At 34.8% G+C, this 15,687-nt stretch overlaps 1 protein-coding gene across 1 annotated transcript in view; it reads left to right on the top strand.

The window, feature by feature from the left end:
* LOC111061063 overlaps positions 1–15,687 on the top strand; it is a 44,772-nt gene that overhangs the window by 21,569 nt on the left and 7,516 nt on the right. The window contains exon 3 of the mRNA XM_039435576.1: positions 13,948–14,330. Within this exon, the coding sequence (XP_039291510.1) occupies positions 13,948–14,130 (183 nt within the window). The 3' untranslated portion in view covers positions 14,131–14,330. The remainder of the gene's footprint in view (positions 1–13,947; positions 14,331–15,687) is intronic.

The raw sequence follows: 15,687 nt of genomic DNA, 5'->3' as shown, positions 1-15,687 counted from the left end.
TATAAACAGAAATTGCTCGTTCAATAGTATAGGATCTTAGACCAGTTATAGAACTATTAAAGTTCTATAACTGGTCTAAGTATAGGATAGTATATTCAGCTGATGAAAAGTGAAATGCGCGTGTCCGTTTCACTTAGTTTAACGTTTATAAGCCATTCAAATTCCAAGTTAATAAGTCTGTACGCACTTTAAGGGGGACCCAAACTGTAGCAGACATCAGAAGGAGAAAAAAATCAATCTGAAGGAGAAAAAAATCAATCGTCTGTAGACATACGTGAGCAGACGTATGGAGACAGAGGGATCATCAGTAGGCATACGTGAGCAGACGTATGGAGACAGACTGACGTCTGTGTACGTTGCAGCATTTGAACACTTGGGGAGGGATTTTTCCCTCGGCTGTCTGTTGCTGTGTGCGTTTGACTCTTGAAAATGATGAAAACATCTAATCAAGAAACCTGCAGCCTGCATCACTTTTTACAGTACGTGGTTGAAGAGGTAGTAATGATGAGGTAGTGATTCCTTTAGTGATGAGGTCCAAGTTATACTGGCAGTAGATTAACATTGGTGTTGCTGTCCTTGTCTATTATTCTACAAAACATACAGTGCTATATTTTTCTAGCTCTGCCGTTTTTCAACAATCTGGAACTAATAGTTATGTGAACAGTAGACCTCGCGCAGTTATAAACCACAGCCTTGTCTTATACTGTCCATCAGAGTAAATCCTGTCTGTATGTCGTGTCAGCGAGATATCGGTGTGAAAACGGCTAATGGATGTTGGGGTTGGTCTATCAAAACTGCTAACATCAAAAGCTAATCTCCTTCGAGACATACTGGCAACAGGACAGCCCGACATTGAAACTATAGACCTTATGGAAATACAGCAATAGACTGGCTTCTTCACACATCTGTGTAATCACTTGTCAGCTGATTTATGATGAATAATTCTATAGTCTGATTTTACTTTCCTTGCCCTATTATCATAGGTAAGGAAAGTATTTCTTTCCAAAAAAATTTAAGGTACCCTAATTTTTCATGTTTTCTATACGTTTCAAGGTCCCCTGAGTCCAAAAACATGTTGTTTGGGTGTTGGTCTGTGTGTGTGAGTGTGTGTGTGTGTGTGTGTGTGTGTATGCCTGTGAACACGATAACTCCATTCCTAATTAACCGATTGACTTGAAATTTTAAACTTAAGGTCCTTATACCATGAGGATCCGACAATAAGAAATTCAATAAAATTCTATTCAAAATGGCGGATAATGGCTGAAAAACCATATTTTTCACGGTTTTCTCGAAAACGGCTCTAACGATTTTCTTCAAATTTATACCTCCTTCTCATGCGTGAGGTAGGTAGGTAGAGCAGTTTATTCAAAAGAACACATGTCGATATTTTATTTGTAGAACAGCTGTTTTGACAACTTTTAAAAAATCCTCAAATTTCATAATTCGAACAAAGGAAAATGTACTCTGAAAACAATAACAATAGTATAATCATAGTTTTAATTATTTAGCCGCCAATCGGCATAATGTTATTCCCCGAAATTATCCTCGTTTAAGAATGAGGCTTATAGATCAATGAGCAAAGAAAGTTGTGTGAGTGTACCACACCAGATTTTTTACTCTAATAATATATTTTTGGCGTATGAAGGAGGTTCCTTTTTCCTTTTATATTATCCTTGAAATGCAAAATTAAAAAAAAAAATATGTATACGTCGACGCGAAATTCAAAAAGGAACATACCTGTCAAATTACATGAAAATCTATTACCGCGTTTCGCCGTGAATGCGCAACATATAAACATTTAAATGCAAAACAGTCTACTTGAATCTTAGAACTCACTTCGCTCGGTCAAATATATAATTAACAACATATTCAATCTCAATTATTATGAAAATTTGTTATTTAATTATTGAAGAATATATTTCCTTGACGAAAAAATATAATTATTTTCAACAAGAATGAACAGTTGATATTTCATTGGATATCAGCTACCGTCCATAGAGAAGCGACAACGATGTTCTCTCTTTCTCCACTGTCATTATTTATTGTTGTACATTTATCAGGAAACTTGGTGACTGTTTCGAATGCCGTGGATATATTTTCGTTAACGAAAACGTTGACTTCACCATATAGCTTCTGTTTCAAGCGCTGTACTCAATTCAATAAACGTGAACATGTTCTTGGAAATGTCATCAACATGGAACATTATCATGAAAGAAACTTCGTTTGATGGTTTTGATCAAACGTGGGGTGACGTTCTATAAAAAGTAGGTACCGGTGACACATAAGCAAGCCTTCAAAAGCCAGACTGCTTAGTGTAGCGTAAACTAGACTATACAAACACTGAACAAACATTAAACGTCAAAAACTAGTCAAAAGGCTACGTAAATCGTTCTGCAATTCGTTAGGCCAAATCGTTCTGCAATTTTCAATCTCCTTCTTCTTCTCCTCCTTCTTCTCCATCCTATTATACTTCCATTTCAGCAGCTTTTCCTTCCGCTAAAATTTTAACATACTTCCAAATAGTTTTGCAATTTTCAATCTCCTCCATCTTCTCCTGTCTTCTTCTTCTTCTTCTTCTTCTTCCTCTTCTTCTTCTTCTTCATCCTATTTGAATGAAATGAATGAAATAGTATATTTCGCACCTAGGGCCGAAAATGAGACTTTTCCGGCTCGAAATCGATTTTCAAGTCCGAGGCCGTAGGCCGAGGACTAAAAAAGATTGAGAGCCGGAAAAACATTTTTGCCCGTGGTGCGAACGCTATTTTTCGCCACACAGAGAAATATACAATATATATTATAGAATAATTGTTCATCAAGCACTTCCGAAAGCAAAAGTGGAAGGTCATAGCTCTAGCAAATCTGAGGTAATCTGAATATCAGGAAAATTGTCCAAGTATTTTTATTTTTTATTCTGATTTGTCTAAATAACCTGAAAGATTATGTTCAATTATGTGGGAGGTTGAGTTTATACTTTTTTATTATTTCATATGGCAATAAGATGATATTATTATAAATGTTTTAATTATTGAATAATAAACATAAATAATGAAAAGTTTTTTGATCAGCTGTTTTAGCACACTTGAAACTACTTGGCCAATCTGAATGTCAACGTCAACAATGCTTGTTGTCATCGACTTGGGAAGTTTAGGTTAGAAGTTCTATCCTAAACTGAAAATCAAATTTGGATAGTTTATAATATATATCTTATCTGTATTTAATTCATCCAAATAAAATGATAGTATATTATTGCATAATACTTTATTCAATTCTAGAAGCATAAACTGATTCCGTTTCATAAATTATTTGTAAAAACGTTCAGCACCATGGATATTGCCCAAGTAGTTCCAAAATTATTCACCATGTTTCGTGATAAACGAAGTACTATGAGTTTTGAGGTTAGATTCTATTATACTCGGTAATAAGCTGGCTTTCGCCCCACTTCAATCGATTGAAAATCGATTTCGAGCCGGAAAAGTCTCATTTTCGGCCCTAGGTGCGAAATATACTATTATTCATCCAAAAACTAGTACAATAACAGGAAAATCAATCTCTTATCATCTAAACATACAAATTTACAGTAATAATGATGTAACAAAATGATAAGATTCTTTTATAAGAATGAATAAAACAAAAAAAAATCGCCCGAGGTCTAGCCTGTGTGGGGTGGTATGCATAAATCTTAAAACTAGAGCTAAGAAGATGGGTAATTTGATGCGACCGATTGGTCTCTAAATATTACAAATATACTGCTAGAATGACATAAATTGAAAGAAACAAAGTGCACTTCACATAAATAAGCTATTATAATAGGATATACAATTCTTAAAATACACTGACTACCAAATTTATCATATGAAATTAACCTCTAACTCTATAAGGGGTATGATGAAATAATTTCACATAAAGCAATTCCACGGGAAAAACATAAAGATACAAATACAAAGTATACGCACAATAATTCAGTGTAAGAGACCATATGCAGATAGCCTATAATGACATTGAATTGCAAAATACATTGGGTTGAGTTATATCAGGGATATGAAAAAAAGTATTAGTATCCTCTAATTGCATAAGGTACTCCTTCACTTCTTTAAGAAAAGTGTGTTTATTATTCAATGATTTTAGTGTAATAGGGAGTGTATTATAAAACTTTGGAGCCAAGAAGGAATACAATTTTTTGAATAAAGTTAAATTTGGTCTTGGGATATTCACATCCAATCGATTTCTCAAGATATAATTCAATCCAGGTCTTTCACACCTTCGTTCAGTGCTGGCTCTATCGAAGAAAATCTTTAGTAGGTACTTTATAAATATATAAATTTTGGAATGGCAATATTCTCATTGCTCTAAACAAAGATGTTGAGTCAATGTTGAACCACTCTCTCAGGTTCTTTAACCAGGATGTTTTCTTTCTTCCAGGCCGGCGTCTTCCTTCAAACTTGCCCTCCATTATCAACTGCAGGAGGGCATTATAGTGAGGTCCACGTTACACCTAATAATGACAGTGGAGAAAGATGGGAAAACAGCGTTGCCGATTCTCTGCCTTGCCACAGCCTATTGTAGAGGATAGTTGATACCGATATTCAGAGTTCGTGAAAATTATGGAAACAGCTCAATATTTATTTTTTAAAAGAAATTTGATGTTAGGTCTGATTGGGATATTTGAATAGAAAAACTACATTGCTGTCGCTTCAAAATTTTGGTCTGCTTTCTTGGAACCACCATTTTAAATCCAACTTAATTTTTACTTTCCTTGCCCTATTACTATAGGTAAGGAAAGTATTGCTTTCCAAAAAAATTTAAGGTACCCTAATTTCATGTTTTCTATACGTTTCAAGGTCCCCTGAGTCCAAAAACATGATTTTTGGGTGTTGGTCTGTGTGTGTGTGTGTGTGTGTGTGTGTGTGTGTGTGTGTGTGTGTGTGTGTGTGTGTGTGTGTGTGTATGCCTGTGAACACGATAACTCCATTCCTAATTAACCGATTGACTTGAAATTTTAAACTTAAGGTCCTTATACCATGAGGATCCGACAATAAGAAATTCAATAAAATTCTATTCAAAATGGCGGATAATGGCTAAAAAACCATATTTTTCACGGTTTTCTCGAAAACGGCTCTAACGATTTTCTTCAAATTTATACCTCCTTCTCATGCGTGAGGTAGGTAGGTAGAGCAGTTTATTCAAAAGAACACATGTCGATATTTTATTTGTAGAACAGCTGTTTTGACAACTTTTAAAAAATCCTCAAATTTCATAATTCGAACAAAGGAAAATGTACTCTGAAAACAATAACAATAGTATAATCATAGTTTTAATTATTTAGCCGCCAATCGGCATAATGTTATTCCCCGAAATTATCCTCGTTTAAGAATGAGGCTTATAGATCAATGAGCAAGGAAAGTTGTGTGAGTGTACCACACCAGATTTTTTACTCTAATAATATATTTTTGGCGTATGAAGGAGGTTCCTTTTTCCTTTTATATTATCCTTGAAATGCAAAATTAAAAAAAAAATATGTATACGTCGACGCGAAATTCAAAAGGAACATACCTGTCAAATTACATGAAAATCTATTACCGCGTTTCGCCGTGAATGCGCAACATATAAACATTTAAATGCAAAACAGTCTACTTGAATCTTAGAACTCACTTCGCTCGGTCAAATATATATTAACAACATATTCAATCTCAATTATTATGAAAATTTGTTATTTAATTATTGAAGAATATATTTCCTTGACGAAAAAATATAATTATTTTCAACAAGAATGAACAGTTGATATTTCATTGGATATCAGCTACCGTCCATAGAGAAGCGACAACGATGTTCTCTCTTTCTCCACTGTCATTATTTATTGTTGTACATTAATCAGGAAACTTGGTGACTGTTTCGAATGCCGTGGATATATTTTCGTTAACGAAAACGTTGACTTCACCATATAGCTTCTGTTTCAAGCGCTGTACTCAATTCAATAAACGTGAACATGTTCTTGGAAATGTCATCAACATGAAACATTATCATGAAAGAGACTTCGTTTGATGGTTTTGATCAAACGTGGGGTGACGTTCTATAAAAAGTAGGTACCGGTGACACATAAGCAAGCCTTCAAAGCCAGACTGCTTAGTGTAGCGTAAACTAGACTATACAAACACTGAACAAAGTACCTAATTAAACGTCAAAAACTAGTCAAAAGGCTACGTAAGAGTACGTCATATCCATTCCAAATCGTTTTGCAATTTTCAATCTCCTTCTTCTTCTCCTCCTTCTTCTCCATCCTATTCTACTTCCATTTCAGCAGCTTTTCCTTCCGCTAAAATTTTAACATACTTCCAAATAGTTTTGCAATTTTCAATCTCCTCCATCTTCTCCTGTCTTCTCCTTCTTCTCCTTCTTCTTCTTCTTCTTCTTCTTCTTCTTCTTCTTCTTCCTCTTCTTCTTCTTCTTCATCCTATTTGAATGAAATGAATGAAATAGTATATTTCGCACCTAGGGCCGAAAATGAGACTTTTCCGGCTCGAAATCGTTTTTCAAGTCCGAGACCGTAGGCCGAAAAGATTGAGAGCCGGAAAAACATTTTTGCCCGTGGTGTGAACGCTATTTTTCGCCACACAGAGAAATATACAATATATATTATAGAATAATTGTTCATCAAGCACTTCCGAAAGCAAAAGTGGAAGGTCATAGCTCTAGCAAATCTGAGGTAATCTGAATATCAGGAAATTGTCCAAGTATTTTTATTTTTTATTCTGATTTGTCTAAATAACCTGAAAGATTATGATGTTCAATTATGTGGGAGGTTGAGTTTATACTTTTTTATTATTTCATATGGCAATAAGATGATATTATTATAAATGTTTTAATTATTGAATAATAAACATAAATAATGAAACGTTTTTTGATCAGCTTTTTTAGCACACTTGAAACTACTTGGCCAATCTGAATGTCAACGTCAACAATGCTTGTTGTCATCGACTTGGGAAGTTTAGGTTAGAAGTTCTATCCTAAACTGAAAATCAAATTTGGATAGTTTATAATATATATCTTATCTGTATTTAATTCATCCAAATAAAATGATAGTATATTATTGCATAATACTTTATTCAATTCTAGAAGCATAAACTGATTCCGTTTCATAAATTATTTTTAAAAACGTTCAGCACCATGGATATTGCCCAAGTAGTTCCAAAATTATTCACCATGTTTCGTGATAAACGAAGTACTATGAGTTTTGAGGTTAGATTCTATTATACTCGGTAATAAGCTGGTTTTCGCCCCACTTCAATCGATTGAAAATCGATTTCGAGCCGGAAAAGTCTCATTTTCGGCCCTAGGTGCGAAATATACTATTATTCATCCAAAAACTAGTACAATAACAGGAAAATCAATCTCTTATCATCTAAACATAGAAATTTACAGTAATAATGATGTAACAAAATGATAAGATTCTTTTATAAGAATGAATAAAACAAAAAAAAACGCCCGAGGCCTAGCCTGTGTGGGGTGGTATGCATAAATCTTAAAACTAGAGCTAAGAACTACGTAGATGGGTAATTTGATGCGACCGATTGGTCTCTAAATATCACAAATATACTGCTAGAATGACATAAATTGAAAGAAACAAAGTGCACTTCACATAAATAAGCTATTATAATAGGATATACAATTCTTAAAATACACTGACTACCAAATTTATCATATGAAATTAACCTCTAACTCTATAAGGGGTATGATGATGAATGATGAAATCATTTCACATAAAGCAATTCCACGGGAAAAACATAAAGATACAAATACAAAGTATACGCACAATAATTCAGTGTAAGAGACCATATGCAGATAGCCTATAATGACATTGAATTGCAAAATACATTGGGTTGAGTTATATCAGGGATATGAAAAAAAGTATTAGTATCCTCTAATTGCATAAGGTACTCCTTCACTTCTTTAAGAAAAGTGTGTTTATTATTCAATGATTTTAGTGTAATAGGGAGTGTATTATAAAACTTTGGAGCCAAGAAGGAATACAATTTTTTGAATAAAGTTAAATTTGGTCTTGGGATATTCACATCCAATCGATTTCTCAAGATATAATTCAATCCAGGTCTTTCACACCTTCGTTCAGTGCTGGCTCTATCGAAGAAAATCTTTAGTAGGTACTTTATAAATATATAAATTTTGGAATGGCAATATTCTCACTGCTCTAAACAAAGGCCTTGTATGTTCAACATACCCTGCATTACAAGCCATGCGGATGAATGACTTCTGCAATGTAATCATCTAATCAATGGTTTGAGTGTTGTATGGTATGCTGCTCCCCAAATGGATAACCCATACTGTAATTTTGAGTCAGCAAAAGCATAGTATAACATTCTCATCACATCAGGGGGACATATAGATTTGAGCATATAAAATATTCTTGTGCATTTCATAAGTTTATTTTTCAAATACATGACATGTGACTTCCATATTAGATTACAATCTAACATAAGCCCTAGAAATACTTTATTTCTTCAACTTGCTCAATTGAAGGGCAACCGCAATTATTGGCTATACATGAAATTTCGTGATATTTGAAAGGGGCTGTAAATGAAAACATTTTTCTTGGATTGAAGATAATATATTTGGACTTGGGACTCATTACCATCCAATTCATAGTAAACCATCCCTTCAATAGGTTAATATCTGATTGCATTTTATTTTTTTATTCATCCAGGGATTTCCTACAAATGTAACTGAAGTATCATCTGTAATAAATTCTCTCAGCAATAGAAAGTCCCCAGGTTTTGATAAAATAACACCAATTCTCATTAAAAACATATCTGAAAAAATATTGGATATACTAGTGTATTTAATAAATTTTAGTATGGCATCGGGAGAATTCCCACAGGACTTAAAACTAGCAATAATAATACCATTGCACAAAAAATTAGATAAATGCTCTCATCGATGCGCATTACCTTATTCAAATCCTTCTTATTAATATCTTCAGTTCTTTTTTCAACTCCTTTCTCCTCTTTCTCTTATCATCGTCTATCGTTCTTCCTCCTCCTTTTCCTCTTTCTCGTCCCACTCTACTTCGTTCCTCCCACACCTTCTCCGACATCTTTCTTCTTGGTTTTCTTCATGTCCTCCTTTCAACCATTCTAACTTTCTGTTCTTCTTCTTCTTTCTTCTTCTTCTTCTTCTTCTTCTTCTTCTTCTTCTTCTTCTTCTTCTTCTTCTTCTTCTTCTTCTTCTCCTCCTCCTCCTCCTCCTCCTCCTCGTCCTCCTCCTCCTCCTCCTCCTCCTCCTCCCTCCTCCTCCTCCTCCTCCTCCTCCTCCTCCTCCTCCTCCTCCTCCTACTCCTCCTCCTTCTCACTTCGGTCGCACATTATTTATTACAGGCTAGCAGGAAACCCGTGCTCCGCAAGGGTCTATTTTAAAGCATGACAAACTGAAAACCAGACGTAATAAGATCTTGAAGAATTGAAAATAGTTCTATAACCATCCTTGGTTTATTAAGAATCTATATGCAAAATCTCAAATTAATCAGTGCAGTAGTTCAGACGTGATGATGCTTCAAACATAATTTTCCTATTCCGTACGTGTATAAGCCAGTTCTTTATTTATAGTATGGAAAAGCCGATGCAAAATGTTGGTCTCCTGCTGGTTTTGATACTTTGTTGACAATCTAAAGTAAACTTAAATGCATGAGAAATCGATTACTGTTGTTCAATCTATCGACAGTCGAGTCCTTTGATCAGCGGGCCAAAAGATGGCTGTGCCAAGATTAATAATTGATGTGCTAAGAGGAGACGATGCCAAGCCAAGCCCGAATCATCAGCTTTTATTCTGAGTTGAAGGCCACACAAATGTACAACGATATAGTGATTATATAGTGAGGTCCTTCTTCTTCTTCTTCTATATGCCGGCTCCGCGACGGAGATTGGCGATCATCAATGCAATTTGGATTCTATTGACTGCAGCTCGGAACAGAGATGTTGAGTCAATGTTGAACCACTCTCTCAGGTTCTTTAACCAGGATGTTTTCTTTCTTCCAGGCCGGCGTCTTCCTTCAATCTTGCCCTCCATTATCAACTGCAGGAGGGCATTATAGTGAGGTCCACGTTACACCTAATAATGACAGTAGAGAAAGATAGGAAAACAGCGTTGCCGATTCTCTGCCTTGCCACAGCCTATTGTAGAGGATAGTTGATACCGATATTCAGAGTTCGTGAAAATTATGGAAACAGCTCAATATTTATTTTTTAAAAGAAATTTGACGTTAGGTCTGATTGGGATATTTGAATAGAAAAACTACATTGCTGTCGCTTCAAAATTTTGGTCCGCTTTCTTGGAACCACCATTTTAAATCCAACTTCATTTTTACTTTCCTTGCCCTATTACTATAGGTAAGGAAAGTATTGCTTTCCAAAAAAAATTTAAGGTACCCTAATTTCATGTTTTCTATACGTTTCAAGGTCCCCTGAGTCCAAAAACATGATTTTTGGGTGTTGGTGTGTGTGTGTGTGTGAGAGAGAGAGAGAGAGAGAGAGAGAGAGTGTGTGTGTGTGTATGTGTGTGTGTGTGTGTGTGTGTGTGTGTGTGAGAGAGAGAGAGAGAGAGAGAGTGTATGTGTGTGTGTGTGTGTGTGAGTGTGTATGTGTGTGTATGTGTGTATGTCTGTGAACACGATAACTCCATTCCTAATTAACCGATTGACTTGAAATTTTGAACTTAAGGTCCTTATACCATGAGGAACCGACAATAATTAATTCAATACAAAATGGCGGATAGTTACTAAAAAAAAAACATGTTTTTCTCGAAAACGGCTCTAACGATTTTCTTCAAATTTATACCATGGATAGATATTTATAAGACCTATCAACTGGCATGAGTCTCATTTCTAGGAAAATTGCATTTGCTCCGTAATATTATTGAGAAAAATGGCGGATAATTACAAACAAACCATGTTTTTCACGTTTTTCTCGAAAACGTCTCTAACGATTTTCTTCAAATTTATACCATGGATATAATTTATACCATGGATATAAATTTATAAGCCCTATCAACTGACATGAGTCTCTTATCTGGGAAAATTGCAGGAACTCCGTAATATTCTTGAGAAAAATAGTGGATAATTACAAAAAAAAACATGTTTTTCACGTTTTTCTCAAAAACGGCTCTAACGATTTTCTTCAAATTTATACCATGGATAGTTATTTATGAGCCCTATCAACTGGCATGAGTCTCATTTCTGGGAAAATTGCAGGAGCTCCGTAATATTCTTGAGAAAAATGGCGGATAATCACTAAAAAATCATGTTTTTCACGATTTTCTCAAAAATGACTCGACCGATTTTTTTCAAATTCATATCCTGTATAGTTATATATCAGCTCTATTAACTAGCATGACTCTCCTCCCTGAGAAACTAACAGAGGGTCCACCCCATCCTTGAGAAATTTACTTTGTAACTTCCTTCTCGTGCTTGAGGTAGGTGGGTAGAGCAGTTTATTCAAAAGAACACACGTCGATATTTTATTTGTAGAACAGCTGTTTTGACAACTTTTAATAAATCCTCAGATTTCATAATTCAAACAAAGGAAAATGTACTCTGACAACAATAAAAATAGTATAATCGTAGTTTTAATAAAATTATTTAGCCGCCAATCGGCATAATGTTATTCCCCTAGATTGTCCTCGTTCAAGAATGAGGCTTATAGATCAATGAGCAAGGAAAGTTGTGTGAGTGTACCACACCAGATTTTTTTCAATAGGAAGGTATAGTTTATGATTGATATAAAAGATTTGAATGATATAATACATGATATCTATACAGACAAGACAAAAGTGATTTTACGCTCATTGATTTTCTAAATTTTTCCTAGATGCGGCGCAGAGAAATGGAGTGAGATCAGCCAATTACAGTGCGGATAGAGTTATAGCAGAGACAAGAATAATATAGTTACTTACTTATCCTTCATCTATGGTTATAGGCAGAAGCGCGGTTGCCAATCAATTAGACTTTTTGAATACTCACTTCAGTGAGGTCCTCGTTACAATGGCAGTGTTTGATCAGCAATGGTATTGCTATCCTTGTCTATAATTATTCAACAAAGCGGATAGCGCTATCTCTTTCTCGCTTTGCTCCGTTGACAGATCGTCTTTCAACAATGTAGAATTAATAATTCATCAACAAGATATTTAATCTCAATTATGAAAATTCACTATGAAATTATTGAAAAATATAATTTCTTGCCTAATAAAATATAATTGATTATTCTAAACGAGAATGAACAGTTAATATTACATCAATAAACCTGTATCAGCTACCGTCTATAGAAGGCATTGACAAGACAGAGGATCGGCAATGTTGTTCTCCTATCTTTCTCCACTGCCATTATAACGTGGACCACACTATAGAAATTGGAGGACGCTGGTCGGTTCAGAACAGCAGCATCGCCTCCGTTGTATCCCTACCGCCGTATGCGCAATTCTCTCCCAAGTCAAAAGTGATTTTGTACAGAGTATAGTCACTATGTAGATGTAATATGGCCCTATGGTGATGTCCACGTTATTATGGCAGTGGGGAAAGATAGGAGAAAAACGTTGCCGATTCTCTGTCTTGTCAATACCTTCTATAGAATGCAGCTCATATAAGAGCGTAGGCCTATTCTATGTTTATTCTCGTTACTCCTACCGCTGTGTGCCTTCTCTGCTGCGCATGTCCCTCCCAAGTTAAAAGTAATTTTGTACAGAGTATAGATGAGACAAATTTATTTGTGACTAGCATGTTACCCCTGCTCCACAAGGGTCTATTTTAAAACTTGACGTAATGAAATCTTGAAAAATTGAAAATAGGCCAGTAACCTTCCTCGGTTAATTTTAAATCTATAATTATGCAAAATTTCAAGTTAATCAGACCAGTAGTACAGACGTGATGATGTGTCAAACATAATTTTTTCCTATCCTGTAAGTGTATAAGCCAGTTCTCTCCTTTATTATAGTATAGATAAGTCCTTCATCAACTTGGTGCTAACCTAATAAAGTGGCAGAACTCAAATCTTGTTTAGAAACCTTCCTCAACTTAATGCCAACCTTACAAAATTAGACTGCTTATTGATTTAGTTGACAATTTTATACATATGTTTTGAAGAGGTAGTCTCTCTAGATTATAGTTCTATATACAGCATAAGGTAGCCTATGTATTCATGTCCCATGAATGAAATTCGAACATTAATTCTGAAAAATCTAGAAGAAAAATTGAAATTTGGGCTTTGAGGTGCATGAGATTGTTGAGGTGCATAGATCAGTTGTGAGGCCAGCTATGCTGTATGGAACAGAAACATGGCCCATTTCAAAGAAACAGGAACGAAAGATGGAAGTGACTGAGATGAGAATGCTAAGATGGATGTGTGAGGTTACAAGAAGAGATAAAATAAGAAATGAATTGATCAGAGGCACTGTAAAAGTTAGACCACTGGGAAAGAAAATGCAGGAGACAAGGATTAGGTGGTTTGGGCATGTACAGCGACGGGAGGAGGATTATGCTGGACGAAGAGTGCAGGATTTTGTTTTGGATGGTGTGAGAGGACGAGGTAGACCTAGGATGAGGTGGGGAGATAGAATAGCGGCTGACTTGCGGGAGAGTGGTTGGAGGAGAGAGGAAGCATTGGATAGGGCTTTGTGGAGAGGCAGACTAAGAGGAAGGAATGCCGACCCCATTTAAATGGGATAAGGCACAGCCAAAGAAGAAGAAGAAGAGGTGCATGAGATTGATATTTTTAGAATCTATGTGCGAAATTTGGAGACTTGAATCATTCCCGGTTTTCTGGTAGGCCTATGCAATCCACAAATTGACATGTTTTGATGCAAACAAACATAACCCTACTCTCTCTTATGATATAGATGGTTGATATTTGTGATGGTTGGTATTGATGCTAAATTGTGGGCCCTATTTTGTTGCAGAAACGGTGCAAACGGTTCCTGATCGGGGAGCACTGCTGTGAATTCGAGTGCCTGGAGCCCATCGACCCACCTCTGCGACGAAAAAGTTCCGCTTCGAAAACGGTTGTCTTCGTGACAACAGTGGCAGTGACCACGACGTTGTCCCTAGTTGTCACAGCCGTTCTGCTCAGATCCTTGCATTAGCATACGATTGCCCAAAACCCTTCCTAACCTCACTCAATCCCACATAACTTGGTCCTCCCCTACATCGAGATTGTAGGATTGCCATCTCTATCCTGGTTAGGCATTTCCTCTTTCCAATCAATCTGAAAATTTATATCGATTGCTTATTGGGTTAACTGAAGTTTCCTTTTGCAAAGATTCTGCTGCAATCCAACATGAAAGTGAGTATAAGATATATATTTATTTATAAAATCACTTCACTTATATGGGCTACTTTTGTTCAAATTAATAGAAACAATATAAAAACTTGTAGTAAGTTACCCTTTATTGAAAACTTTGAAATATTTTAACGACTAGTTTTGACCATAGGTCATTTTCAAGTTAAAATGTGTAAAATAACATTTTTGTGTTCCATACAACACTTCTCAATAAAGCAATTAAGAAGACTTTCACAACAAATATATATTCTATTTAGGATGCAAAACAACAAATAATGCTTTGATCTAATAAGGAAAATTTCTAATAAAAAATACAACAAGAACAATTTAAAAAGTCAGGCGTTTAAGAACTGGAATGTAGTAATATTGTGAATTTTTTTACATGTAGATTTACACGTTTTTTATTGTAAAATCAAACACGTAGATGTTTCCAAAAAAGGTTCAATGAACATATTCAGGCTTCAAAATAAAATACTACTCAAAAATCGTCGTTTGCTGAACCTTTACAGTAATAGAAACTAATCATAGTTATATCGATATAAATTCTAATATGAAAATATTAAGCTTTGGTAAAGAAAGTAATAAATTGAATGTAAAAGAAGAATTTTATATCTATAAAACTGCAAATCAAAAAGGAATAATTTTATAAATATGATTCAACTTGACTTAAATAATTCTATTCTTGATAAAATTAAAACTAAATATGATTAAAATTCCATAACTTCAACCAAAAATAATGAATAAGAAATAAATTGATCATATGAAAATAAGCATATGTTCATTATTATCTAGTATCAACTTGTTTATTTTTTACATTTTAACTTGAAAATGACCTGTGGTCAAAACTAGTCATTAATATAAAGTTTTTAATAAAATATACTACAAGTTTTTATATTGTTTTATTCATCATTTTATTTATTCAGTCATGTACAATAATTACACTTATGTGAGAAGGCACAACAGGCTTATGCCCAAAACTGTTCCTTCTCAAATTTTTACTATTGTCAAAATAAAATTGTAGGTTAAACTACTATCATTTTAAAAATAACAATTTACGCTCCAAAAAACCAATAAATCTTCAATAAATATAGATATCATGAATTACTCAATCTCACAGAACTAGAAACAATTATCCAAAAAATTTAAATGTTGAATAAAACTGGAAAATCTTGAACCGAAAACTCCACGCACTATCTATGAACTGGTTACTGTGGCATCATCTACATTACTGTATTTATAATTTATTCATCCATTTAATAATACAAAACACATGTCACCAGGATGGACGAATGTAGATGGGTGGGGCAAGTGGTAGGGAAAGAAGAAAAACGGAGGAAAGCTAGACTAGACCGCGAATGAA

Source organism: Nilaparvata lugens, chromosome 9 (assembly GCF_014356525.2).
Source record: "Nilaparvata lugens isolate BPH chromosome 9, ASM1435652v1, whole genome shotgun sequence".
Classification (NCBI taxonomy): Eukaryota; Metazoa; Arthropoda; class Insecta; order Hemiptera; family Delphacidae; genus Nilaparvata; species Nilaparvata lugens.
This window is presented reverse-complemented; position numbering and strand designations above follow the sequence as displayed.